General features: G+C 38.1%; 1 protein-coding gene across 1 annotated transcript; it reads right to left on the bottom strand.

The window, feature by feature from the left end:
* Positions 1 to 22,677: 22,677 nt before the first annotated feature.
* On the bottom strand, positions 22,678 to 26,901 carry LOC117405212 (transcription cofactor vestigial-like protein 3). The gene is made up of 4 exons (XM_034008085.3): positions 26,472 to 26,901; positions 24,913 to 25,180; positions 23,537 to 24,043; positions 22,678 to 23,155 (listed from the first exon to the last, which is right to left on the bottom strand). The coding sequence occupies exons 1-4, from the start codon at positions 26,604 to 26,606 to the stop codon at positions 23,112 to 23,114; spliced, it is 954 nt and encodes a 317-aa protein (XP_033863976.1). The 5' UTR covers positions 26,607 to 26,901; the 3' UTR covers positions 22,678 to 23,111.
* Between the last annotated feature and the right edge of the window lie 1,061 nt (positions 26,902 to 27,962).

Raw genomic sequence — 27,962 nt, 5'->3', positions numbered from 1 at the left:
AAAAGCACAGGAAAACTGCTACATTACCATGCAAACTTCCTGTGGTAAACCTTTATAAAGCTAAATAAAAATACTGGTACTATACTATTTTACAATAGTAGCCAATAGTAGTACAATAGAATTCTATATTGTATAATTGCATAAATTAGAATCTTACCATGGTAACTCCACAAAAAAAAAAAAAAAAAACATCATTAAAGTTAATGGGTCACAATAACTGAGGCTAGGGATGGAAAACTCTGCGTGTGGAGTAGAATCAGTATATAATTTCCCAGTTCCGGAAATGTAATATGTAATATGTACTGCACATACAAGTGTTTCATGAAAAGAAGTAGTTCATTAAAATCAGCAATTGTTTGCCCTTAAACAATACCAAATGTTGTCAGAAACCTCACGTAACACACACAGGGCCCTATTCACAAAACTTTAAGGAGTGTTTTTTTAAAGCCTATTTTTATCATGTTTACTATTATTATTATTATTTATTTCTTAACAGACACCCTTATCCAGGGCAACTTACAATTGTTACAAGATATCACATTATTTTTACATACAATTACCCATTTATACAGTTGGGTTTTTACTGGAGCAATCTAGGTAAAGTACCTTGCTCAAGGGTACAGCAGCAGTGTCCTCCACTGGGGATTGAACCCACGACCCTCCGGTCAAGAGTCCAGAGCCCTAACCACTAGTCCACACTGCTGCCCCTGTGCTTAAAACACTTTTCAACTGTATTAGGGAGTGAATGGTTTATTCTCATTTTTCAAAGCTGTATAATGTTTGAAAATACACTCTAAAAATGTTCCGTAAAACCGACCTTACAGTTTTGTAAATAGGACTCAAAGTACCCAACACATAATGTTGAAATGTTGGTATATCAGAGGAAGGCCAGTTACTTGTCAATGGGAGTATATCGTGAAACAGCAGCAGAGTACAGACGTGAGAGAAGTCGAGAGATGCTCTGTAATGCTTTAAGACAAACTTTTATAAGTGCTGTGAATGAAAAACTCTGAGACTCCACTGTATCTGTTGCTTGGTCCTGTCAGTGGTTTCTTCTAAAAGGTTAACGTCAGAAGGAAACCCCTTTTAAACTCCCAGCTGTAACAGCATTCTCTCCCACGCACAAGAAGTGAGCAGAGATGAAACTGTCTGAGCCAATGTGATCAGATAGGAATTCAGCTTTTTTTCATTGACCGGTCTTGAGAAGAAAACCAGCTCCAGAGGTTAGTGGACAGGGAGGAAGGAAAGAATCTCTAGAATCTTGTTGTGGTATCCTCTCCACCCCTAACACAGAATACATTTAATTAAATGTGTTCTACACTGTTAAAAAAGCAGAAAACTAGAACCAGTCTAGAAAATTTAAATATTGTGGCGAACGTTGGTTGCCGCAGACAGGGCTTCTCACAGGCGGAGGTTGCAGGAGCAGATATCGGGTGTCTTCATTTCAGCAGATGTCTTCATGTTTAGATTTCGTCACCTACCAGTCCTAACCACTACCCCCGTGCACGCTACAATATTTTTAACTTTCATGAATACTACTTGAGGGCTGACTTGGAAAAAAAGCAACGTAGTATCCCCTGTCCATTTTGTTTTCTGGAAACTTAAAAAAGATGCAGTGGAAACATTTAATTAGTGTTTTTCAGATGGGAAAATAAGCTCCTGTAGGTTATCAACACAAAGCATACAAAATAAATGTCTTTTTATTGATATTCTGGGTATTCATAGGTGATATCCTTGCAAGGACAAAGTATTGTTTTACTAGTTTTCACCACAAAGATGAAGCCCATTTAAAATGGCTTGCAGTAAATGTAAAATAAAGGCAGCAATTCCACAAAAATGACAGAGATAACACAAATGAAAATTAAGAAATGTAAACTTAAAATATGTATCCTAGTGAACAGATATGAAACATTGTAAACACATGATAAAAAAAGTAAATGCAATAAAAGTCACAACATGAGTAATGCAATGAAGCTGCTAGGATTTTTTTTCAGGTAGAGACCAGGTACCATTCTGCTTGTCAGTGGGTTTGTACAGTATCTCACCATGGTAACTCAACTCAAAACAGAGTGAAAGTTAGTAGGTGGGTTGTGGTTCACAACATCTTTGTGATAAAAACCGAGCCAATGACTGTAGACAGTGTTTACAACTGAACAGTGACACAGAGGCTGTACTGAGATTCTTCAAGCATAAAAACCAACTAGACATAGTTAACCAAATACTGTAGGAATACCATTCTCTGAGTCTCTCTTGTTAGGCCCCAATGACAGGACAGCCCTGATTCTGGATTGTACTCTTCAGTGTTGAGTAGAAGTTTAGGTGACAGTCCAGGGGGTTTTAATCCCAGGCTTCCCATGAAGGGGGTCAGTAAAGCTAGTATCTAGAAATGTTCAGGCTCATCCAAAAACCACACAGCTCCCTCAGGACAGGAATACATAAATCATGAAAGGCTACAAGAAAAGATAGATGAGAAGAGCTTGGTGAGAATGTAGTTCTCAATATATGAATAATGTTACTACAGTATATTAACTGTAAGATTGAATGTTCCATACAGTGTGCTTTGAACGTATTGGGCAACTAAATCCTCCAAATTGGGAATTACCAGAGATTACACACCATCCTTCAGCAGTGGTTTATTGTCTAAACCAGTCCACAATCTTTGGTAATCCCGGTGTACAGGGTAGGCCAGTTAAATGTCAGTTTTTTCATGGACATTTGTAGGGTTTTGAAAAAGTAGTGTATCTAATTTTAATTGAACAGCTTTCTTAAACTGTACAAGATGACAAGAAGAGACACCCTACATATGCCATATAAAGTTTATTCATTCATATACAGTACCACTTTTAAACACTACAAAAACAAAAGTCAGCTCTCTATAGCAGCACAGTCAAGCACACCTGTAGCTAGTCTCTGCCTGGAGCCCAAAGCAGAACTGAACATACAGGCCAGTGCAGCCTTTTATACACACCTGTCTCAGTAAAACCAAATTAAATAATTGATTCCTTGACTGGCCCACCATTCAAGGCCCACATTTTCTTCAGATCCAGACATATTCTCACATGGATACTCAAAATCAACCATTTCCTGGGTTTAGATAACACACATTTAACAAAAACTATTGAACATTTATAAAGTAATACAGTTAAAACATTTAAATATGAAAATAAAGATAATATTGTTATTTATGTAGTTGGTGGAATTATATACTGTAACATGCACGGGGGAAGGCAGCAGCAGGGCTGGTAGGTGACGTAATCACACATGAAAACATAAGCCCGATATACGCTCCTTGCAAAGGAGCCGGCTCTTTTGTACAGCGGTATCAGCGCTATGCTTTAGTGTGAAAGGTCCCGGGTTCGCGCCCGCCCTCCGTCTGTGTGTGAATTGCCTCCCCCTGTGTGATGTGCCTGCCTGCGTTAACCAAGATTGCTACAATACATTTATACTGTGGAATGTAGCAATGAGTGGAAACAAGTACCAGTACATTTTATAATTAAAACAATAAATCACAAAAATACACACTGTTTAGAGTGATGGGCCTTCACTCCATCATACAGCGCTTTATAAATTAAGTAGCAAAGCAACCACAGCAATCTACACACGTGTGCCAGCTCATATGGTATTGTGTTGTTGATTGACCAGTGTTGTGCTGCATGTGTACGGATGTGGAGCTCAATGTCCATGCCTACATCTCAGAGAAAATGGGTCAGATTTCTCAAGGTCTTTACACACATAGGAGGCTGTGTGGTCCAATGGTTAAAGAAAAGGGCTTGTAACCAGGAGGTCCCCGGTTCAAATCCTGGCTCACTTACTGTGTGACCCTGAGCAAGTCACTTAATCTCCTTGTGCACCGTCTTTCGGGTGAGACGTTGTTGTAAATGACTCTGGTGTGTAGTTCACACACCCTAGTCTCTGTAAATTGCCTTGGATAAAGGAGTATGCTAAATAAACAAATAATAATAATACACATTAATGGAACTTACACAGTGACATACAACTGTTACTCTTAGTAGTAAACAACTCATAAGGTTGATTTAAGGACAGTCTGTCTACTGTGTGCTCAAAAGAGTGTATTCTTTACTAATTTTTCTCAGATTAGCTGAGGGCAGGATTTGAACCAGGTCCTGGAGAGGAAAGCTAGGGTCCTGTGCAAGGACACAGCTACCCTGTCCACAAGCTCAGCAAAATATATGCCATGGTAGCTTTGATGATGGGAAAACCCAAGAGACTGTACTTTTTTTTATCATGCATGCAAATCAATTTAGCTGATTGCACGCTTTATGTAGTGTTCCAGCACTCATTAAATTGCAACATGAGGGTCTGAGGACTGAGGGCTCTCCAGTTGAGTGTGTAAGGCTGATGCAGCAGATTAATCTCCATTTATATTGTATCAATGTATGAGGCTATACTCTCTTCTAAACATTACTCTTGTGTGGGAAAGCTGTTGTCCTCATTCAATCCGCTCCCCGGCCCTGATTTAATTAAACGCTCCCTAGAGAGGGCAGGGTGACGCATTGCCCTAGCAAGGGCACAAGTATCACTTCGGACCAACCCACTGGAAGCAGGTGAGTGAGTAGTCATTTAATAGGTGTGTGTCTGTCTGCTCCGTTGATGTTGCCTGACTGTGATATCACAGTGGACAGAGAGTGCCTTGGTCTCTGAACCTGGACCCCCAGGTTACATCCTCATGTGAAGGGTGCTGATGTACCTTGGTTGAATGACATGATTCTCTTTGTTACTGGCAGGCTGTAAGTTTTGAAAAATGATACCAAGCACTAAATGTACAAGCAATTGACATAAGCTACATAATCACTTGCATCTTAAAGCAAAAGAGTTGTAATTTTAAGAACATAAGAACATTTACAAACGAGAGGAGGCCATTCGGCCCATCTTGCTCGTTTGGTTGTTAGCAGCTTATTGATCCCAGAATCTCATCAAGCAGCTTCTTGAAGGATCCCAGGGTGTCAGCTTCAACAACAGCTGCCTGCTTCTCTGATAAAAAAAAAAAGAGAAATCTGAGCAAGGTCTTTTACCCCTGTCTTTTATGTTAGGAATTATCTGGAAATGTACACTGCAATAAAAAATATGTCAAAAAGATTATTTAAAAAAAAAAAAAAATAGCCCTGGAGAATACACTGCAGACCTCAATTAACATGTCAGTCTTAGTTTAGAAAAATGTACTGTCAGTACTGTCTGCTGTGATTTCCCCAGCAGAACATTGATGTAAATGAGAGGCGAAACTTAGGACCCTACTTTGAACAAATTGTCAAGGCATAGGCAAATTTTCTGGGAGAAGAAAACAATAATTTGAAGAGAATGAAACCAGTTGAACTGCTCCTTTTGGGAGTATTGTTGCTTCTTGGTGGTTTTGCATAGTTACAGTTGTTTTATTTCTTTGAAAATGTCCCCGTCTTTACACGCGCTTCACAATTGTGCCATAGATGTGTTTCTCAAGTAAAGTTACAATAAATAAATATATGTAATACACTGCAACATATTGCGAAACCCCTCTTAGTGGGAAATTGTGAAACCCTCACCTGCCCAGCTAGCTCAAGTAACAGTCACTCACTCACAAAGTGCATTCTCAAATTAATTGGTTTGTTTGCAGCAAAGAGGCAAACATCTTAATATCTCAGATCATGAACATGCAACAAAAAAACCCTACAAACTCTTCAAAATAAAGAAAGTATAACATCCAAGCTTCGACTGTCCCGGTGTTTTTGAATTATCTCCAACACACTCTCCAACACACTCTTTTGTTCCTTTTATACCATGTGTTCAGGGGCTTGATTAATTCCATCAATCATCCAATCACCACATTCCACACTTTTCCATTCAAACTTCACTCACTCAATTAATCAAACAATCAAACAATTAAACCATTGAACAATTAAACAATGCCATGTGGCTGTGCAAAGGTGGCCATCTTGGTTCCAGCTTCCTTCACCAAGATGGCCACCAGCCACCAAACTTACACCCACACACCCGTGCACACCCACACACTCGTGCACACCCACACACACGTGCACACTCACACACCCGTGCACATCCACACACCCGTGCACATCCACACACCCGTGCACCCATGTGCAGAGCCTCTGATCTGTCACATTAGGTAAACCACGAGCGCCGATGGCAGCGATTAAAAAACGTATACCACGAACAATTAGTGCCCTCTATATGCAACATTTTGCAGAAATATCATGGCTACTTTGTAGTCCTTTTTGGTGGGAGTAAACTTTCTATACATCCGTTGCTAGCTAATACAATGTGCAGTAGAAAGTATGTTCTTTTTCAAGCACCATAGTTAGCCTACATTGAAGGGACTTCACGGGGACTGTCTTTTATTAAAGAGTGAGGACTTGGGTGGGTAGGGATCTTTTGTTGTTCCATAATCAGCAAACTCAAATGAACCTGACAGATCTTTGAAGTGTACTGAGGAACATCAAAGGGTCAAGGATAAATTACATAGGAATACACTTGAAAATTCTGCATTGTATGTAATAAAGCATTAATTAGTTACATAATGCCGAATTAGTAGAAGCTTGGATTAGCCTTGTTTTATCTCTTCACTGTTTGAATTGTTTACTAGGTTTAATTAGTTGTAAAATGACCTTGCACAATGTGGGTTAAAATACCTGCATTAACATTACACACCCTGAGATAGAACAGAACGTTAACACACTGACGCGGGAATCAATTTTTACTTTATGGTGTCACTAAAATATAATTGCAGATAACTTTTTTCACATTTTTTGCTGTTTGAAACTTGAAACTTTTATTACTAAACATGAAAATGTATTTATTTTTATTTATTTATTTATTTTAAATTTAGCCGTTGCCAATTATTGTTTATTATTTTCTCCCTAATTTGGAATGGCCAATTATTTAAGCTCAAGTCACCGCTACCACTCCTGCGCTGACACGGGAGGGGCGAAGACGAACACATGCTGTCCTCTGAAGCGTGTGCCGTCAGCCGCCCGCTTCTTTACACACTGCGGACTCAGCATGCAGCCACCCAAGAGCTGCAGTGTCGGAGGACAACGCAGCTCTCGGGCAGATTACAGGCAAGCCCACAGGCGCCCGGCCAGACTACAGGGGTCGCTGGTGCGCGGTGAGCCAAGGACACCCTGGCCGACCTAACCCTCCCTCCCCCCGGGCGACGCTCGACCAATTGATCGCCGCCCCAACATGAAGATTTCTTATAAGAGTAATGAGTAGCAAGCAAAAACAACAACAGTAATGCTACTTTTCTGGCCCTGTTCTGATATATTTGGTCAGGTGTTTTCAACAGGAGTTACGCGTACCCCTAGAGGTACTTCTTAGGGTAATAGGGGGTACAGGGGACAAAATGAAAGTAAATGAAAATAATAGTAATAATAATAATAATAATAATAATAATAATAATAATAATAATAATAATAATAATAATAATAAATTGATGTATTTTAACATTATTATATATTATTGCTAAACCACTGTGCATACACATTTCATTTTTGTTTAGCAGCTCAAAGGTTACAGTTTAACTATAGTTTCAAAATTATCATCCACCGGTACGCATGCATGATTTCGACTGCACAGATTTCCACTCTGATATTGGGGTGGGTGAAACAGGCATCTGGTGATTCTGGCTATGGAGAGCTCTCTGTGCTGCTCATGAACTTTGCAGCTTTCAACTCGTCGTATAATTGTTTATTAGGCGTGGCTGCATTTTAGTAACACCAGTAGAGGGTGGTTGAATTTGTTTTCTGTGTTTGTATCATTTTCTAGCATAAAAAAATGATAGATACGTGTAAAAGAAAAACAAAGGAAGAACACACAAAAGAATCTACAGAAAGTGCCAAGCAATGGAAAGTTGTACTGAGTCCCTTTGGATAATTTTTATGTGGAGATTAATTGAATACCTCTTATTGCAACTGTGGTACCATTCTAGAGCGAAAATAGTAAAGGTAATTGGAATCTCGTGGCATTCTGAAATTCCGTTAGATAGTAGCTGGTTTAAAACACAGCCATTCCAAGAGATTGTTTTTAATAGAATACTTTGAAGACAGTAAAAAAAAAAAACCTATTATAAAACAATCAGGGATATTAATATTACTTTGAAAAAGTAATCTGTTACTGATTACTTTCTTAAAGCAGTAATATATTACTGATAACTTCCTGTTATCCTGTCAGAAATATGCATTTTACTGCACTGTATCGTGTCAAGTTATTTGTTTGCAAAATTATTTAACAAATATTTTAATAGAGCAATGTAAAGTAAAAAAAAAAAAAGTACTTTGCATATCAAATAAGTTGAAGCGCTCTGTTACCCCTGACAGAGCTGGTAACATGCAGTTCTGTAGCCTGTGGCCCTTGAGGCACTGCACTTACCGTATCCTGTCTGCTCATCACACTACATTCCTGCCTGATTTAGAAGTACAACACTTTAGACTGTCCCTTCAGCTTCAGCTCATGTGCGCCTGACAGCTGCAAGAGTTTTACTTTGAAGACAACAATACCAGTGCTCTTCCTCATCTGTCTGCAGATGGTTTAAATCCAGACCATCAGAAAATTTCACCCGAGAGGAATTTGCAGTGATTGCTGATCTTGTATAAAGTAAATTACAGATTTGTTATTTTCAGAGGAGACCTTGTAATTGTCTATGAAATTGTGCACAGGGGAGCCTAGAAGCATTTAGCTGCCAGCGTCCAAGCAAATCTCAACTTGCTCTTTTATAAATGTTTTGCTTTACATGGGATTCTTTTAATTGTATTGGCAGAACTACCCGGAAAAAGAAAATAATTGCCACTACAAGAGAGGAAAACGGTATGTTGTTACACTGTAAATATAATTTATCAGTACTTACTACATAGACTTAGCACCCAATTCTGTACATGGGAAAATTGAGTAACTATTTAGTAACACCTTTTATCTATTAAGGACTGCTGTTTTTAGTAATTATATTTCTTTTATTTATAAATGTCCTATTTTTTCTAAACCTCTTAATATACAAGTTAATTAACTATTTTTGAATCTGTATTAACTCTTGGATGTTATTGTTTTATTAAACTTTTAATGAATTGCATAAATGTTTATTTATGTTTAACTTAAATTTAAATGTTAATTAAAAATTAATAATAATTAGACTAAATTATAGATTTTTATTGAATATCAGTAAACTATTACTTTGTCTGCCTCTCAGGCCTAACATAACAGAATATGCAAAAAAAAACACTTTCAACACGATCAGAGGTCACAATGGGACACAGTATTATATGTGAAACACATACTTAGACACTCAGACCTATATGTACTGTACCGAAGCACACTGACCAACCGTGTTGTTTTTTGTTCAGTAATCAGGTAGTCCTAAAGCAAGTGGTACTGGATAGTCATACTTTTGCATGTTTAGCATGGTAATTGAAATCCTATTCTGGGTTGAGTAAAGAATTGTCTTCCCCATACTGAGGTGTAGCTATTAAGCACAGATTCATATTGATTGAACTTTTCAAGCTTGACACCTTTGTTATTTCAATTTCAATAGATATACCAGTCTGTGTATTTATACCCCTTTTCAAACACAAGAATGCATAAACAATACATTGTTTTTAAAATCATTTGTGATATTTATATATGATTTTAAATTTTAACCGGTAAAAAAAATTATAAAACACCCCCGGTACAAAAAAAATTAAATCAGTGCATATCCAATAAACACCGGAAAAACACTGGTAATGTTGACCATTTCCATGCCAAAAAATTAATAAAATACATTAACCTACAAAAAGAAAAAAAAAAATTTATGTGCAGCTGCTGTACCCTTGAGCAAGGTACTTTACTGCTCCAGTAAAAACCCAACTGTATAAATGGGTAATTGTATGTAAAAATAATGTGATAACTTGTAACAATTGTAAGTCGCCCTGGATAAGGGTGACTGCTAATAAATAAATAATAATAATATCAGCAATTCAGTTAGAATAAGTAAACGTGTAGCATGATTTCGGATTTAAAATGTTGTACAGTTGGGCAACGTCCCGCCTTCATGACTTGTATCTCCTTTTGATTTGTTCTTAATACTTTAAACCCACCCCAACTACTGAGTGGCAGCACATTCATACATTTCTATTGGAGATTGTAGCATGCATGCAAGATTTAAAACGAGAGTACAATTACTAGAAGCAGAGGATTGTTCTTGCTCGCAAGATTTAAAACTATATTACAGTTCCATCATAGGAATGGATTAAAATTTAATTAAAAATTGTTTTGAAATGTAAAAAAAAGCCTAAACAGACAGAAACCCTAGAAGAATGTGGCTGTGACCATAAGGATTTTGGAATGGAAGACAGCAAAGGAAAGAAAGTACAATTGAAGTGTGCAAGTACTGTCCAGTTCATACTCCCCCTCCTCTGATCTCTCTATCTCTGTTCCTCTGGAATCTACCACACTCTCTCCCTCTTCCTCCACTAAGAACCTTGGAGTCACCCTGGACCCCTGCCTCTCTTATTCCCAGCACATCTCCACTCTGGCACGCACTTGCCGATTCTTCCTGAGCAACATCCGAAGAATCCGACCCTTCCTCACCAACTATGCTACCCAGCTCCTGGTCCAGGCCATGGTACTCTCCCGCCTAGACTACTGCAACTCCCTCCTGGCTGGCCTCCCTGCGTCCGCCACCCGTCCGCTCCAGCTCATCCAGAACTCTGCTGCCCGCCTGGTGTTCTCTCTGCCTCGCTTCGCCCACGCTACTCCACTACTCCGCTCGCTCCACTGGCTCCCGATCACCGCTCGCATCCAGTTCAAGACTCTTGTACTAGCCTACAGATGCCTTGACCAGACTGCACCCAGCTACCTCCAGACCCTCATCTCTCCCTACACCCCCACTCGACCTCTCCGCTCCGCCTGCACTAGAAGACTAGCTCTACCTCCGCTACGCTCCCCTGCTTCCAGAGCCCGCTCCTTCTCCACCCTTGCTCCGCAGTGGTGGAATGACCTTCCTACAGATGTCAGGACTGCCCAGTCCCTGACCACATTCCGGCGCCTCCTTAAGACTCACCTCTTCAAACAGCACCTGTAGAACTCCTCTGTTTGTACCCTGGGACACTATCACCCTTCATGTAAATGTGCTTTATTTTGCTCTTATCTGCCCCCTATTTTACTGCATTTAATCCTGTACTTCAGAATATTGTAATCTGCCAAGTGTTTAACCTGTAGTACTTTGTATTTAATCATATCCTGATGTAACTATCACTATTTAATCATATCCTGATGTAGCTATCACTATTATCTGCTGTATTATTGAATTGTGGTTTGTCACACTTGTACTTTGCTTGAATAAAAGTTATTGTATTTCTTGCTCTTATTGTATTACTTGTATTGTAACACTTGAAATGTATTTGCTTACGATTGTAAGTCGCCCTGGATAAGGGCGTCTGCTAAGAAATAAATAATAATAATAATAATCATCATACATATTGTGACAAAAAAACACCCAAGAATTTTGGAAAGTAGCCAAAACAATAATTTCATACAGTATATAAGAACATAAGAAAGGTTACAAACGAGAGGAGGCCATTCAGCCCATCTTGCTCATTTGGTTGTTAGTAGCTTATTGATCCCAGAATCTCATCAAGCAGCTTCTTGAAGGATCCCAGGGTGTCAGCTTCAACAACATTACTGGGGAGTTGGTTCCAGACTCCCACAATTCTCTGTGTAAAAAAGTGCCTCCTATTTTCTGTTCTGAATTTTTTTGTAAGTTTAAGTTTAGTTTCGCAGCTGTCAACCTACTTTCAAACAGTTTCTAAACTGCTGTGCAGGTTTCCATGAAGCACTTTTCCCACGTTGTCACTCTCCATGCTGCCGCTGTTTGGACTGCCTTGCTTTTGTGTCTGTGCCTGTGCCTGCTTTGTTAGCACCCCCCCTTTGTCTTAAATGGCGCCGAGTTTGAAAGTGAAAGTAATCAGATGGCCCGAGTTTCAGCTTGTTATCAGAAAAAGACACGTAGCTGTTAGAATTTAAGATGCAGTAATTTCCCAATTTATTGTATTTTCTGATTAAAGCAGTTAAGATTTAATTTCTCCTTACTGCTTCTAAACTGTTCTGCACTTTCCCATGAAGCACTTCTCCCACGTTGCCGCTCTTCACGCTACTGTTTGGACTAAAAAGCGAAAGCCCCGGAAAAAAAACGATTTACATAAAAGCACCAAAAAATCGAATTAATACAAAACGAAAAACACAAGCCCTGTATATAATGAATACAAACGTGGTGATTTGCAAAATGTGTTTTATGAAGTTTATTTATTATGCCAGATTTACTTAACATTTATTTGATTTCCTGAAATGTTTCTTGTTAGAGATATCAGTTAACATCCAATACACCCTCTAGGTGGTTTATACTCACACCCACACCCTTTTCAGGAATGTAATTAATCTTGAATCTTAAAGGGAGTTGACACATACCTTGTTTCAATGGACAGCCAACTCGAGTCGACTTGAGTGGGCGCGAATTGACCTGAATTCTCCCGGAACTCGAGTTTATGGGCGACTGGAGTTGGTGAAAAAGGAGGCGTTTCCATGCTTTTTCTAAGTTACCCGAGTTAGCAATTGAGTTGGGCAGGAAATACTACTGATTTTTCCCAGAAATACTTGCATGTTAAAGGTCAAGATGTTAATTTGTTGCAGATGGTATTATAGTCAAATTGTCAATGATTTAAAAGGTAAATCCATATATATATATATATATATATATATAGTAAAAGATCTCACCCACTCGGGTTCGTTGCCCCTTTAAAAACCAGACCCAGGACACACGAAATTGGATTTTTAAAGTGCGGTTGCGCTATTTTTCTTTAATAAATGAATACAAAAACAAAACAAACACTTAGCTCTACTGAGCACTACCTGAACACGCAGGAACCTAAACTGATCCGCAGGACGGCTAAGCCGTTTACCTGCTACAAAAACACTCTCTTTAACTTTTTTAATGACTGCTTGGAAGCAGAGCACTCTTTCGGCCTCCTTCTCCTCAGCAGCCCTGAGCAAACTGACAATCTCCCTTTTATACCCTGCACCTGGTCCTAATTTACAATTACCGCCCAGGTACAGGGGATAATTAAACAATAAAACAATTAAATTAAACAATAAAGCAAAACAATTAACAAAACTGATTAAACAATAAAACAAACTAACAAAAATGTGCCTGCGCACATGTCTTACGCAGGGAGGATTTTAACCCCCCTCCCTGCTATGTTACAATATATATATATATATATATAGCATCTGATAAAGAAAAGCCTTGAACTGTACTTGTATTAATGTTTTCAAATATTTTTATTCAGTAAAAATGGTGGCATTCACAAACCCAAATGTATAGTTTTGTTCCTACTCCGTACAACATTTTTGATTGACATTTAGTGATTTCCTCCCATCCCGGATTCAGACTTTAGAATTCATCCAGCCCTAGGAGTGAAGTCAGAGTAATTTAAAAACATGGAAACGGGAGGTGGGGGGCGGGGTAACTCGAGCACGTACCCGAGTTTTGTGGTCCATGCAAATATGGTCAAAGTTAACCCTAACCAATACTAACAAGGGTGACAGTTCTTTATACAGAGAGTATAGGGTATGGAATGGCTTACCTAGCCACATCGTTGATGCTGAATCACTGGGATTCTTTTAGACCCAACTACGTTTTGAGATCAGTCAGTTAGTAGGAACAAGACAAGCATGGATGGGCCGAACAACCTCTTACATTTTCTTATGTCCTTATTATCATGGATCCTAGGAATCCGTTTGCTGGAGAATAACGTGGAAAAACACAGATTTTCTCTACTGGTGGAGAATTTTTAGTTTTACACTTGGGGCAGGGCAAAAAACATGCAAGGCTTTTTTTGTTTGTTTGATAACCAAACCAATACACTTATCATAGATAATCATCAACACTGGCAATGTTGCTTTAAATTTACGTAAACATACTTGTTCAATAAAACTGCTTCTGGTGTACAGAGGTCAAGGTTGAACACAGCGCACTGTCAGTGTCACATTCATGCTGAAACGTAGCTGCAGTTTACTTCAGTATCCAGTGCGTTGTTACAACTGAACAAGCTGTTTAAAGATGCCGAAAACGATAAAAAATCACCCCTAAAAATCAAGTCAATGAAGCCATCCAGATGACAAAGACTAACCCAGAGACAAACTAATATGAATACTATTTTGTGTTTTTTATTATTAGGCCCTAATACACAAGTATTTGTGATGTTTAAAGTAAAACGGTAAGTTTGTTTATATTATTGATTGATGGCACTGGTGAGGTAACTTCCTTCGAATTTAAAAGTGTACCAATAAATACTTCCTGTGTTAACTGTTATTCATTAGTACTGTTTATGTATCTTATAATGTGACACATGATAAGCCTTTTATTTTAATTGCAGAATAACACAGATTTTTATTGTTTGTATGGAGAATTTCATTTTTTTATTGTGGAAAACTAGGATCCCTGCTTATTAGCTATCTTGCTCCTTTTACTGTGAAGGCTGGAATATCTGTCCACATTGCTAGATGCTGTAAGTCCTGTTCCCTCCTCCTTACCCATCCTCCTCACAGAGACATACACTTTCAAATGAAGCTTCTTAGGCTAAGCGACAAATGTCTTCAGCAGACCAGAGCAGCAGGGAAAGAGGGAATTAGCACACCCAGCTCCCCATGAACGTACAAGTATTTTCTTTAGATTTTACCACCTAAGGCAGTGGGGCCACTTTTACAGTCACTAGTTTTCAGATGGAGGAACACAGCCTCGCAGGGCAAAAAGAGAAAATAAAAGCCCCCCACCTCTATCCCGGTGCAGTCTCCCACTGAGCACTCACATTGTCAAACAGAGGATGCTGAGCATGAATGAGAAAAAAAGAGGAAAGGAACAGTGGACCCTCCTGGGCTACCAAGGTGCTACTATAGAGACAATGCATTCTTATGGCTGTATCAATACAAGTTAGCTTGTGTTAGCAGGACTTTTTTTAGTCGCTTTCTAAGCAAGTGTCCTGTTAAATTAATTATCTTGTAGTTACTGAAATGGAAGAAAGTAGCTAAAAATGTTTAGATTGATGCCAGCCTATGAATACAGCTCTCAGCTCTCAGCTCTCAGTTGTCTGTTTCATTCATTCATACAAAATACAGGGTAAGACTTTACCTTAAGTGTTTCTAATTACTGTGTATTTACATAGTAGTTACTTAGTAAATACATGTGTACTTACACATAATTACAATGTTATTATGCATAGTTACAATATACTTACAGTGTATAACCCTAACCCTAACCCTATCCCTATCCTTAACTGCAAACCTAACCCTAACCCTAACCTTTACCCTTGTCTGATACAATTGTGTACTTATATAAATCGTGCAAACATCATTTTAAGATTGAGACATCATTTTTTTAACTATAGGAACATAATTTACATCTTTTATTTAACATTGTGTAATTAAATAAACTACCAAATGATATTGAAAAAGTTTACCAGAAGCCATAATAGTAGTATAATGTTTCATGTTAGATTTTGAATTGTCACATTTTAAAATTTTTGTCAGTTTTTCGTTAAGTATTATTCAGAAGGTTTCATTCCACTTTATGAAGAAAATAAGGTAATTTTATAGGGTGTTGCAAAACTGCTGGCCATAGCTGTACTATTGCATGAAGGTCAGGTGACTCCCGTTGTCATTTTTATCTCACATAACAACAGATTGATTGTAAATTTTAAATCCCCAAATCAACGTATTACTCTTGTGCGGCAATAAAGGTACAATTAGAAATGACCTTTGTTAAATGAATACTCGTGCAATAACTAATATGTCAAATCTGGGTGAAGAAACAGATTCGGTGTACAATTTAATTTCCAAATCAAGTGCTTCATTTTAATTCAAGCACTACTTGTTTCTAATGGGCTCTAAATCTGGATGGACTAGCAACCATTTTGTTTCCAGTAAGATTACTGTTGTTGACAGCAGCGCGGAGCTCTCACGGAAGACAGTTCAGGCCTTGATGCTCGTATTTCTCCACATATTTTTGTATTATTATTATTATTATTATTTATTTCTTAGCAGACGCCCTTATCCAGGACGACTTACAATCGTAAGCAAATACATTTCAAGTGTTACAATACAAGTAATACAATAAGAGCAAGAAATACAATAACTTTTGTTCAAGTGTGACAAACCACAATTCAATAATACAGCAGATAATAGTGATAGTTACATCAGGATATGATTAAATACAAAATACTACAGGTTAAACACTTGGAAGACTACAGTATTCTGAAGTACAGGATTAAATGCAGTAAAATAGGGGGCAGATAAGAGCAAAATAAAGCACATTTAAATGAAGGGTGATAGTGTCCCAGGATACAAACAGAGGAGTTCTACAGGTGCTGTTTGAAGAGGTGAGTCTTAAGGAGGTGCCGGAATGTGGTCAGGGACTGGGCAGTCCTGACATCTGTAGGAAGGACATTCCACCACTGCGGAGCAAGGGTGGAGAAGGAGCGGGCTCTGGAGGCAGGGGAGCGTAGCGGAGGTAGAGCTAGTCTTCTAGTGCAGGCGGAGCGGAGAGGTCGAGTGGGGGTGTAGGGAGAGATGAGGGTCTGGAGGTAGCTGGGTGCAGTCTGGTCAAGGCATCTGTAGAGGAGATACTGCTAAAGGATGGCAATAGATGGTTTAATTCAACTTTTTTTTAAGCTCATCATTTTCTTTCTGCTGTGTTTGTGAAAGTTCAGTAGCAAGGCATGAGCATGTAAGAGGTTAGAGACGTCGATATGAATATATATTATTACTATGAAAGGCTGATATATACTGATGCTATATTGTTGCTGTGAATATGGACTGTTAAGGACTTCTGAGGCTATAGTGTGAACTTCAGTACATCATGTGATGGTGTTTAAACAAATCACACGATGGTTAAATATGGTATTATTTGGAAAATCATCTCATTGAAAATCAGTAATGTGAACATTGTATGAAAACAAAATCAAAACAAGAACATCATAATGCGCCAGGCTGGTCTGAATTAAAATTTCAAGGTCGTTCCTGTTCCTGATGGAATGCTTGTGTCTGTGTTGTAAGTGGAAAACATACAATTCAGAAATGTCAGATTGGAAAGGAAAACTGTGGTGAGATTCTTTAAAGGCTCATTAAAAGGAAGGGCACTCTTTAATTTACTTCTACCTCATTCCTTTTGTATAATTTAAATAACAAAGCTCTGATTGACACACACTTAGTTTAATCCAACTTGTTTTCACTGTCACAGTACAAAAAAGCAGGGGGGGGGGGCACTGAATACAATTCCACTGGGCAGAAATAAATACCTGGGCAAAAACTAATTGGAAGGTGGAGAAAGAAAAAAAAACAGGTGAAAACACAGATTGCACTACAAGGTAAACAATCACATTAAAGAATAATGGGAATAATTTATAAGAAAATGTTAGGTTCATGTTACAGACTTCACTAAATGTATTGGAAATCTGGCTTTAAGGATCACACAAATAAATAAGTACAATAAATAAATGATGAAAGTATTGGAAACTATGCAAATTTAATCACAATCAGAATATGTAACATATTTGAATGCAGTGTCTGATTATTACTGATTGTGAAAATAGAAACAGTAATCAGCCTGACACTGCATTGAACCATGCTTACTGTCTTTCAGGCAAACTTGTCTTGTGCCAGGGTCCCAAAGGGAGCAATGATACTAGGAAGAGAAAGTCAAGCCCCGATGCAGGACCTTGTTGTGGGCCCTCCCAACCTTGTTTATAAACATAAAACAGCATGCCAAGTCAAGTGTTCAGTATTTAACAATATGTAATTCTCAGAATGTTAGCATGCATGACACAGTATAGGACTACATGTAATAAGAAAGGTTTCTATCACCTACTTACATTGCATTTTGCATGCATCTTTACAACCAACACTACACTATTTTTAATCCCAAGTTTACAAGTTTAATCATCAGTCCCTTCAGGGTAATTCATTTAAATTAAATTAATCAATAGAACCAGAGGAAGAGGGCTTTATCATCTGGTAAGGCCCGTCTCATGTTGTTAAATGTTCCGAGCCGAATGCGAGGGCAGGCATTTAACACAACGAGAAGGGCCTTACCAGACAATAAAGCCCTCTTATGATGGTTCTATTGCTATTAGACAATGCATACATTTAAAAAAAAAAAAAAAAAAAAATTACAGTTTTTATTTTTATTTTATGCAAGCACTAATTTTTGTTGCTAATGAATAAATGTTTTCCTCATTATTCTGTGAGTCATGCGGTTTGCTCAGTATTTCATCTGAGGCGGTCTCGTACTAGCCTTCACTCGTGCTTCATCCCAGTGGCGGACCTTTTGTTGGTATTTCCAATTGCCAAATGATAATAAAAGGTTGTACTTACATGGAGCTGTTCTTCAGTTCAGGTACCTCGTACAGAAAAGCAAACATGGTTTGTGAACTGTTTGTAAAACATGTAAAGCATAAAAAAAGTACAGCTAACTTATTATTTCTTCCATTTGGATTTGAGTGCAGGTTCATGTACGTTTCAGTATTTAAGTTACCATTAGGTCCTAACATTTATTAGTGAAATAAATAAAATAAAACATTTTAGTAATTAAAATATCTAGTTATCTGCAGTATGTGTTAATCCCGATCGTGCGGTTTGTTCAGTTACTTGTTCACAGTGTGTGTTCATGAAGTCAAAGCCTCCTTCCTGGCTTTAGAGAAGAGATGCGATGTGCCTGTGATATGCTTAAATAAAGTTGCTGAAAAAGTAATCAGACTGTGCAGTGTTTGATTTCGACTGTCATTCAAACCAGAGAATAGTTGCTATAGTATTGTAGTTACTGTATTGCTTCTGACAGCAAGCAAACCCTATTCTCAAATATTTATTTATTTTACTTTGTTATACTAAATTTAAATAGATATATAGGACAGAAAATAAATATCTGATGCATTTTCATTTTTTTTTTAAGAGAATAGCTGTGTTGGAATGAGGGAGGATAAAAAGTGCATTACTGGCACCGCTAGCTACAATGATACAAACATGACAGTTGTAACATCGGCAAATCTAACTGTTAACAATATTATCATTGTTAAATATGTTTTTCAGACTCCTCCAGGGCAGAGTGTGTGGCTGCTTGTGCAGTTGCACCAGCTGCACCGGCTATTCCTCCACTGATATCTACTTAAAACCAAGGGATGTGCATGGAAACCTACCTTAAGTGTTAAATGGTATTGATGCAAACAAATTGCAATAGGCAATGTGCACATTAAAACGGCTGACCATTTGGTCTACAGCAAACAAACGGCTGTCGTAGTTTCCATCTTTTATTTTCCGTACACATCCCTGTAACCCTGGTCTCTTGCATGCCTTGTTCAGTGTGAGTCCTGCTCCCATGCCTGATTATATCAGTGACAAATTATAGGCAGGCCAGGACATAGCTGTCTCTGAAGTGACTTAAACCTAACATAGAGTGCATAGTACAGACAGTTAAGAAAAACATTGCCCTTTCTGTACCAAGGTTTTTAGTCAGTCGGGCACTTTGCAATGCTGCTGCAGAAAGAAAACGCTCCTTGTGGATTTGAAGGATGCTTTCCATCATTGAAAAGCTTCTTTATGATATACTAACAATATGACCCTTTCACAAGACCAACAGTATTGCTGGAGTTATTCAGTTAATGTGATAAGACTGCAGGCATACTCGACGACTGTGATGGTAGTCTAAGAGTGTCCATTATCTGGGCATTTAATGGTGTACATGCTACTCTTTAATACAGACATTATAAATTACCTTTTGTTGCTCTTTCTATCTTGTGTAATTTAAGCTAGAACATCTTAATATGGATTTTAGGCTTGTAGGAAGCGTTTAATATCTTCTTTCTTCTCCAGCTTAGAAGGGCCAGTATGTAACAGCCACCCTGTTTGACTTCATTGAGCTCGGGTGGTACAGGGCCCTGGAAATTCAATATTTTAAAATACCCATAAAAGGATCAAATCAACAAGACAGTAATTCCAAATGGAGAGCGTGTGATACTAACGGTATTAATTGATAGCAAAATCAGTTTTAAGTATAAACATACAGCACATCAAAGGCCCCCCCTAGTTCTGGGTTTCAAAAGCACTTCGGATGCACATGCGAGGTGTGTCCTTCTTGCCGCTGTGACAGTGACTTGTATAAATGTGCTACACTGACATCCATCAATCTCTTTTTCAGTGTGAGCTTTGCACTTTATGTTGCCTGACTGAAGAGAAATGACCTGTCATGAAATTGCATTATGCATTATTTATTTATTTATTTTTATCTACAAGAGAATCCTTCACAAGAATTGTATTATGTCTGTATGGTTGACTCACAGTATATCTAAAGTAAAACCTTTGGGTCCACCAATACCTAATATGGCTTTAGAGAAAGCTGTGCAAGTTGACTCAGAATGGGGACAAGTAAAGACAGTAAAATGTCAATGAAAAACTTAATGAAAATGATTTACTACAGGACGAAAATCCAGTATGTAGGGAAATGTTTTGTGTGTAGTTTGACAGCCAACAACTCCTGGTATCTTGCTCAACATGATTAGCAACAGAAGGTCATAGCTTACAAACTGGTGAAGCTACCCGTACAAACAGGTGAAGCTCCCAGTATAAACAGGTGAAGCTCCCAGTAAATCCCAAAATGAGGCTACTGCAGTCTTCAAATTCCACCCCTTATCTGTGACCCTACAGATATCAAGCTGTGTGCCTTCTTAGAACCTATTAGCAGCTATCTGTCCATCAATTCCAACAATTAAACATTTCTAAAATGAGAAGCATCCCCATTGCTAAAATGTATTCACCTGCATACTTTTGTAATTACAACATAACCCCCCCTCCCATCCCCAAAGAGTTTTACATCCTGATTCTTTTTTTTATGTTGTCTTAAACAACATCGAAAACATTGTTAGCTTGCATTTTGATACATCATTCTCCCAAGTAACCTATACTTGGTAGCACTTTATATTATGGTGGCATACATAACCACGTAATAAAAACATGGTAATAACTGGGTAACTAGCAATAGTTCCTGCTTTACAATGTACCTCTGATGGAATAAGTGTACAATCACAGAAATGACATCAGCTAACTAACACAATGGTGTTCACAAGGCCATTTCTATTTTATTACACAGTAGTTCAGTCAGGAAAACGAATGCAATAGAGAACAATATTTATTGAAGCTTAGGCAACAAATACAATGTTATACATATTTTCACTACATCTTTGGCCTTGCCCTTTGAGGTACACCTTCCCGTAATTTAGTTTTTTGATAGTAAAGAGGCTGACTGTAGGGAAGCCATGGGCAGGGGGGCAGGATAGCTGCCCTCTCCCTTAGACGAGGCTGAAAAACCAGGTGGCCCTACTAAGTGAGTTCCCTGCCTGAATCACCACATTTCTAAATTGACAGCACAGTAACCATTGGCAACGGTTTGTTAGCAAAATAAACTTTAAACAAAAATAATAATAATCTTTCATATTAAATAATTTTATTAACAAGGACACATTTACAACTCGCTTTACAGAAGAAACAATTGGACCGTAACACAAAGAACAAATCACAAAAAAATATGTGTGGAACAAGCCAAATAAAATCCACGAGATATATTGTACAAGAATGCTTGCTGCATACACAAGAAACACAAAACAAAACACTTGTAAACGAGACACAACTCAAAACTTAAAACACATTGTTAAAATACAGGCCATCAAGAGCTTCACTTTTGTATTGAGTTTGCTAAAAAAAAAATAATACTTCGTTTTTCGGCAACAAAAAGCTTTTCGGCAAATGGCTTAACTGTTACTAAAAATGATTTTGCTTAGAAAGAATATTTAGATTTTTCCTAACGTCTAAGACATTGGATTCAACACTTTACAGCTGCCTGGTATAGAAAATACATTGTATGTTGAAGTGCAAAAAATGTAAGGGTCATTAAAAAATGTATTTATAACTGTTTTTCTTGCCATTCTTGACACATGTACTGCATGCATTTAAGCTGTTATGTGTCTTTTTTATTGAGGAACTATAATCTTTATTTCCAAAATTTCAAACAGAAACACTACCCTGTTTAATTTAACTGAGCTATTCTACTTTTACTTTGTATAATCTTTGGTGGAATTTACTTAGGATTAATAATTGAACTACATCATTTAAAACAAATCTCATGTAAATGGTGCTTTTTCAGCTAAGCCTTTACGGAAATTCATGAATTCTAATAAAATCCATACACTGAGGTTAACAATCATGTAATGCATTGTATGCAAAACCAAAGTACAGGAGAAAATATGGCTGCCAACAGAACTCAGTAGGCCAGACGACACACTGATAATTCCACTGCGTTAAAAACAATTGTTTTACAACAACAGTTACCTTGTAAACAATTAACAATAAGAAAAAAAAAGAAAACACACACACATAGGAACATAGCTCTACACGTTAAATAATAACACATAGAATAGCAGTCCTGTTTATTTTATCATGCAAAATTGTCTTATTTTCTACCCAGTGCTTCACATACAAAGGTTCTTTAAACAGAACTGTACACAATTATCACCAAAGATTTATTTATTTTACAAAAAGACCTTCATTTTTAAGAGAGCAAAAAACCTATCAACAGGATATTCTTTACAAATATATATATATATATATATATATATATATATATATATATATATATACCTCTTATCATCCCGTAGTAACAGGATCCCAGCAAAATAAAAGAACACTCCTCTTGAAATGAGCTTGTCTCTCACAGTACTTGTGCTTGAAATGAAAAAGTGTAATTTACTCTTAATTATTAGCGTTCCCAATTTCTTGGTGGTACGAACCCAGGCATCTCAGGCAGGCTTGTGAATTCCTCTGTTGAACATCAATGCGCTCCAAACTAATTCACGTGCCGGTCTCCGAGACATAATATTCTTTAAAGATTCAAATTCCATCATCCCTGTTTAAGGAAAAAAACTCAGACACCTTGCCTGCACCCGTTCACTTCTGCAAGGAGATTTCCAGACAATTGTACGTGTTTGCTCAAAATAGTGGTGGAAAACAGGGCTGTCTCGCAGGTGGTACAACACTCTTCCTCTTCAGAACCAAGTGGACCCTTTGCCTTTGTCTTGGTGTTGCAAACCTGGGGAAGAAACAACGGTGTCACTTAATGAAGCACTTCCCAATTTCAAAACTATTTGGAATAATATTTTATAATTGCATGTCAGAAGCAATATTAAACAATGTTCTTCTTGAATTAAAATGATGTTAACCTAATCACAATCTGAATTAAAAGCAGCAACATGCATACATATTAAACAATATATTATAGAAAAATGATTGCCCCCAAAAATTGTGCATATAAGGGAAAAAAAATCCAAACACATCTTTTTATAACCACTTTAAAATCTGATTAAAAACACATGCCAGGACTACTTCAATGTCTGGAAGCAATGCAATGTGTTTGATTAAATGAACCCTGCTCAAGTATTCTCATATTTCACTATTATTTATATAGTCATACCTGTGTCGAAGCCAACATCGACTGTGCTGTGAAACGCTCCGGCCCACAACTGGGTGGCAGTGGTGGCGGAGGAGGGGTCGGTCTTTGGGATGTCACCCTGGGGGGTGGGGTTGCAGGCTGTGCGCACCGTGGGGACCAACAGCGGGCTGTAGCGGGGGTCCAGGTGGGAGGAATGGGGGTGGTGCAGGATGTGTGAGTGGTGAGGGTGATGGTGTGGGTGGGAGTGGGGGTGCATGTGTGAGTATACGTCGTGGACGTGTGTGTAGGGGGGGCTAGCTTGTGATGCCAGCGGGTAATGCCAGGAGTCTGAGACAGCAGGGGCAGGGGGCAGGGCAGGCTGGTGCAGTGCATGGCCAGCCCAGCTCGGAGGGTCTGAAGAATGGAATGCGCCAGCAGCTGCACCAGGGAACTCCGGGAGAACTCCGCTGAGGCTGGGGGGGGCCTGAGTCTGGTACGAGGTATTCCAGAGAGAAGCAGGGAACTGACTTCCAGACAGCGTGGCTCCTTCTGAAAACAAGCAAACAAACAAACAAACACCACACGTCAAATACAGCAAAGCAATAATAGGCACTGAGAAATACAGACCTTAAATGAAGTTTCTTTAACTTACATTTCTAGTAGTACTGAAATCTGTTTAAAGATACTTGTAGAGATACTTGTATTAATTATATATTTTTTAGTGTTACCAGTGACATAATTTAAAGTTACTTTACTTTCAGTAGGATATCAAGTAACAAGAGGATACATATTTTTTCTAATCAAAGCCAAAAAGACTAGCTCAGCTCTGCATACAGTATCAGGCTAGTTTGTAGTTTTCTTTTTTTTTTTCTTTTTACAAACACTGGTAAAATAAGCAACTGTAGGTGTTTCTGATTATGAAAAATAAAATAGTGTGCACATTGATTGAATGCATTTTAATTGAATAAAAACTCAAATGTATCTCTTTATTACTTTTTTGGAAGCTGCAAAGGTGTAAATAAAACACCCTGTATTAGTTTGTTTTAAAATACATCAGTACATTGACTAAATTTAAATGGTTTAATATTAATATTACACTCCAAAAATAAACTTAAAAATGTTTAACATTCCATTCCATTGTATTGCATTCATCACACTTAACACCGTGATGTGATTTTGTACTACGTTTATTTAAGTGATTTATTAATAAAAAATATATATATATCTTAAGCTTAAAAAAGTGTGTACTGTACATTAATTGTGAAACTTTTGCAAAGAGGTAATTATTGTGAAGTTCATTTTATAAATATTCACAAAAAGAAATATAGAATTGTTTGACAGCTATATGAAGTATTTTACTAGTATTTGCAACTAAAACATTTCATAAGGATACTACAATAAAATAAACTAACCCTTACCTTTCCACAGGGAGCTGCTTGTTGTCTTCTGGCTTTTGAGAGCTGAGGGTTCCAGGCTGAAGCTGCTGGCCTGACTGAGTGCTCTGCTGAAGTGCTCATCCACCACATCGCCGATCTCTCCCTGGAAGTAAGTGAAGAGGATGCATCTGGAGCTGAGGTACTCTGTCTCCGCTGGCTGCTCCTTCGTCGCCTCCTCCTCCTCCTCCTCCTCTTTAGTGGTTGCAGGGGGACCCAGGGACTCGTGCATCTTACTGAACGCTGCTAACTTCTGTAAAAGAAGCAATGAATGCGTAAGGAACCTGCGCATTCTCAGAAGCCCACCCCCTTCTATCTCAGAATGCCCCTCCCCACATACAAGATGCAAATACAGCTTTAGTTATCTAAAAAAAATCTAGTTGATGGAGTGTATCTTTAAGCTATCCAAGTGTGAGAGATCTGATTACATGGGATGTCTTCTCCATAATATCTTGGCTGTGTAGGGTTTTAAGAAAAAGTTCTAACACTTTAATAGTAAGGTAACTCTCAGGAGTTCTGGTCTGTTCTGTAGGTATATATTTTTGACTAAAATGTTCAATATAGAAACCATCAGACTTTCTGTTCCTGACAGAGAATGACAGCGGAAGAGTAGCACGTGGATGCTTGTTTGTCTAGCAAACTTTCTGAATCAGGCCATGTTATTTATTAATAAAGCACAATACAGAACATGGAGAGCCAGTAAGTCACTCTAATTGCTACTTTTGCTGTGGGGCTTGATGACTAATTACTAGTTATAGATAGATTGATGTGATGTGCCACTTTTCCTGTAAAGCCTTGTATAAAACATATATATGTATTTATAACTAGTCTGTGACAATGTTCTCAGTCTGGGTACAACAGAAATACAGCTTACACAGGAAGTGCACAAACCCATACAGTTTAATTTCACATAGTGAGGCAAATGGTGGTCCTAATCAGTTCTGACTATGGACACTTAAAGTTTCTATAATACATCTATATGATTAGCAATTGTAGATGCTTCCCATGAGGTCATTTTAATGAAACACAATACATAAATAAAAGTAAACCGCATTATAACACTCCTAGGTGGATAATTCATGTTAAAGTATGATTTTGTATTTTTTAAAATTAACAGCTCAATAACAGTACATGTACAATGTATGCCTCTAGAATAATATTATGATTCTGTAACTAATATAAATGTAACACTGAACTGTTCCACAGACCTTGTGCTTCAAGTGTGAGGTTCAAATTGATCTGTGATTAAAGTAGAGCACGATGCTAGCAGGGCACGCCTAAAGTGCGTATAGGAATGTTATTGCGACCGACACAAAGTGCCTGCTAGCTTCCGCAGAAGGACAGTACGGGTTATTACTTACACGAGTTAGTCGAGCGAAGAACTACTGCGCAACAGGACCCCCAGCTGTTATCTTTGACAGTATTTTTCCTTTGACAAATAATCCTGCAAAACGCATTTAAACGCTAATTGCGCTTTAGAGATCACATAGTGTTTGCCTTTATTGATGATATTAATAACGATAGCAGATGAATGACGTACAAACCTGCTGATTCTGGTGGTGGTGGTGATGGTAGTATGCTGCTTTATATGCTGCTGCCGCCGCTGCTGCTGATGTCGCTGGCAAATACTGGTGCGCTCCATAAGGCTGATGGTGATACATAACATCCAGACAACTCATTGCAGATCAGGCTGATCGCTGGTGCTATCAAGTAAGGTAAAGCGGTTCTCAAACTGGGCTTGTGCCCTGCCACAGCATCGTCTCTATATAAACCTGCGGCCAGACAATGGAACTTTGCCCGGAGTGAAAGGTTTATTACCATAAATACAAAAGGATACCCATTGAAGTTATTCACTCCCAGCTCCTCTAAATAGGATCAAGGAGTGGAAAGTGATCTCAGGCAACTCCACTCGCTGAAGTTCAGGGGTTCGCCTGATTGGAGGAAAGTTTGTCACAGAAGTAAGTACCGATTGGAGGACGCGGTTGTGTGGTTACACGCCCTCTTGCCGCTCCTCAGATAAATGTGATGGGGGCGGGTAATTTGCATTTATACAGCAGTCGAGTAGATGAAAAGGAGGCACTGCGCTCTGAACACCTCCAGATATCAGGATTACTAATAGGTGGAGAGACAGACCATGTTCACATTTGCTGGAAGGAAGTCGTAGAATAGCGATACACACGACAGAACTGCGTTAAACTGCATGTACAAGCCAACTTGGAACCGGCATGCTAAAGTCGCTTTAAGACTTAGGAATGCGTGTATTAGGCAGCTCATTATGGGCATTAGAGTTTCTGTAAAACGCTGTACTGCGCTCAGTTTATGCCAGATTGAAAGACAACGATTCTAAAAATGATAGAACGAATTAACACACAATTTATTTTACACATGACGCATAGGCTATAACAACATGTTTTATAAAGTGTCTGTATTTTATTTATTTAAGTTATGAATAGCTGTAACATCCAAAGAACATTATAATATATCAGACTATATCAAGCAAATTCATCTTTCCTGTATGACATTATATAAATTAACAATGCACATTGGAAATCGAATGTTATGCAACAGATTAAGAACACATTATATTATTAAATACTTTACACTGTAGTGTATACTTTACATTGGGTGTAGTTTCTAAAGTATATTCTCAACAATTAAAATAAACTCTTACGATGCGTTTGCAAATCTAATATGTATAAGATGTATGTTACATTCCTAAATATATGGTTTAACAATGCATTAAGTGGAATGATGGGCAGTACTCTTTATCTTCATGTATGGAAGAACATTTATTGAAACAGTGCTCATGTGACAGTGTGGAAATCTGTGTTATATTTAGCCACTAACAGGGAACTCCCATCCCTCAGCTGAGGTTTCCTTCTATATAGAGCTTTCTCTGAACTATTTTTTGTTTGTGTTCTATAAAGAACCATTCTTATACAAGCGCCTGATCTTCTCCCTGCTTGTGATCCTGTTTTGATCCAGCCAGCCTCTGAGTGCACCCCTCACAGTTACCTGCTGGGTAACCCAGAGGA

The sequence above is a fragment of the Acipenser ruthenus genome, chromosome 9, assembly GCF_902713425.1.
Source record: "Acipenser ruthenus chromosome 9, fAciRut3.2 maternal haplotype, whole genome shotgun sequence".
Classification (NCBI taxonomy): Eukaryota; Metazoa; Chordata; class Actinopteri; order Acipenseriformes; family Acipenseridae; genus Acipenser; species Acipenser ruthenus.
This window is presented reverse-complemented; position numbering and strand designations above follow the sequence as displayed.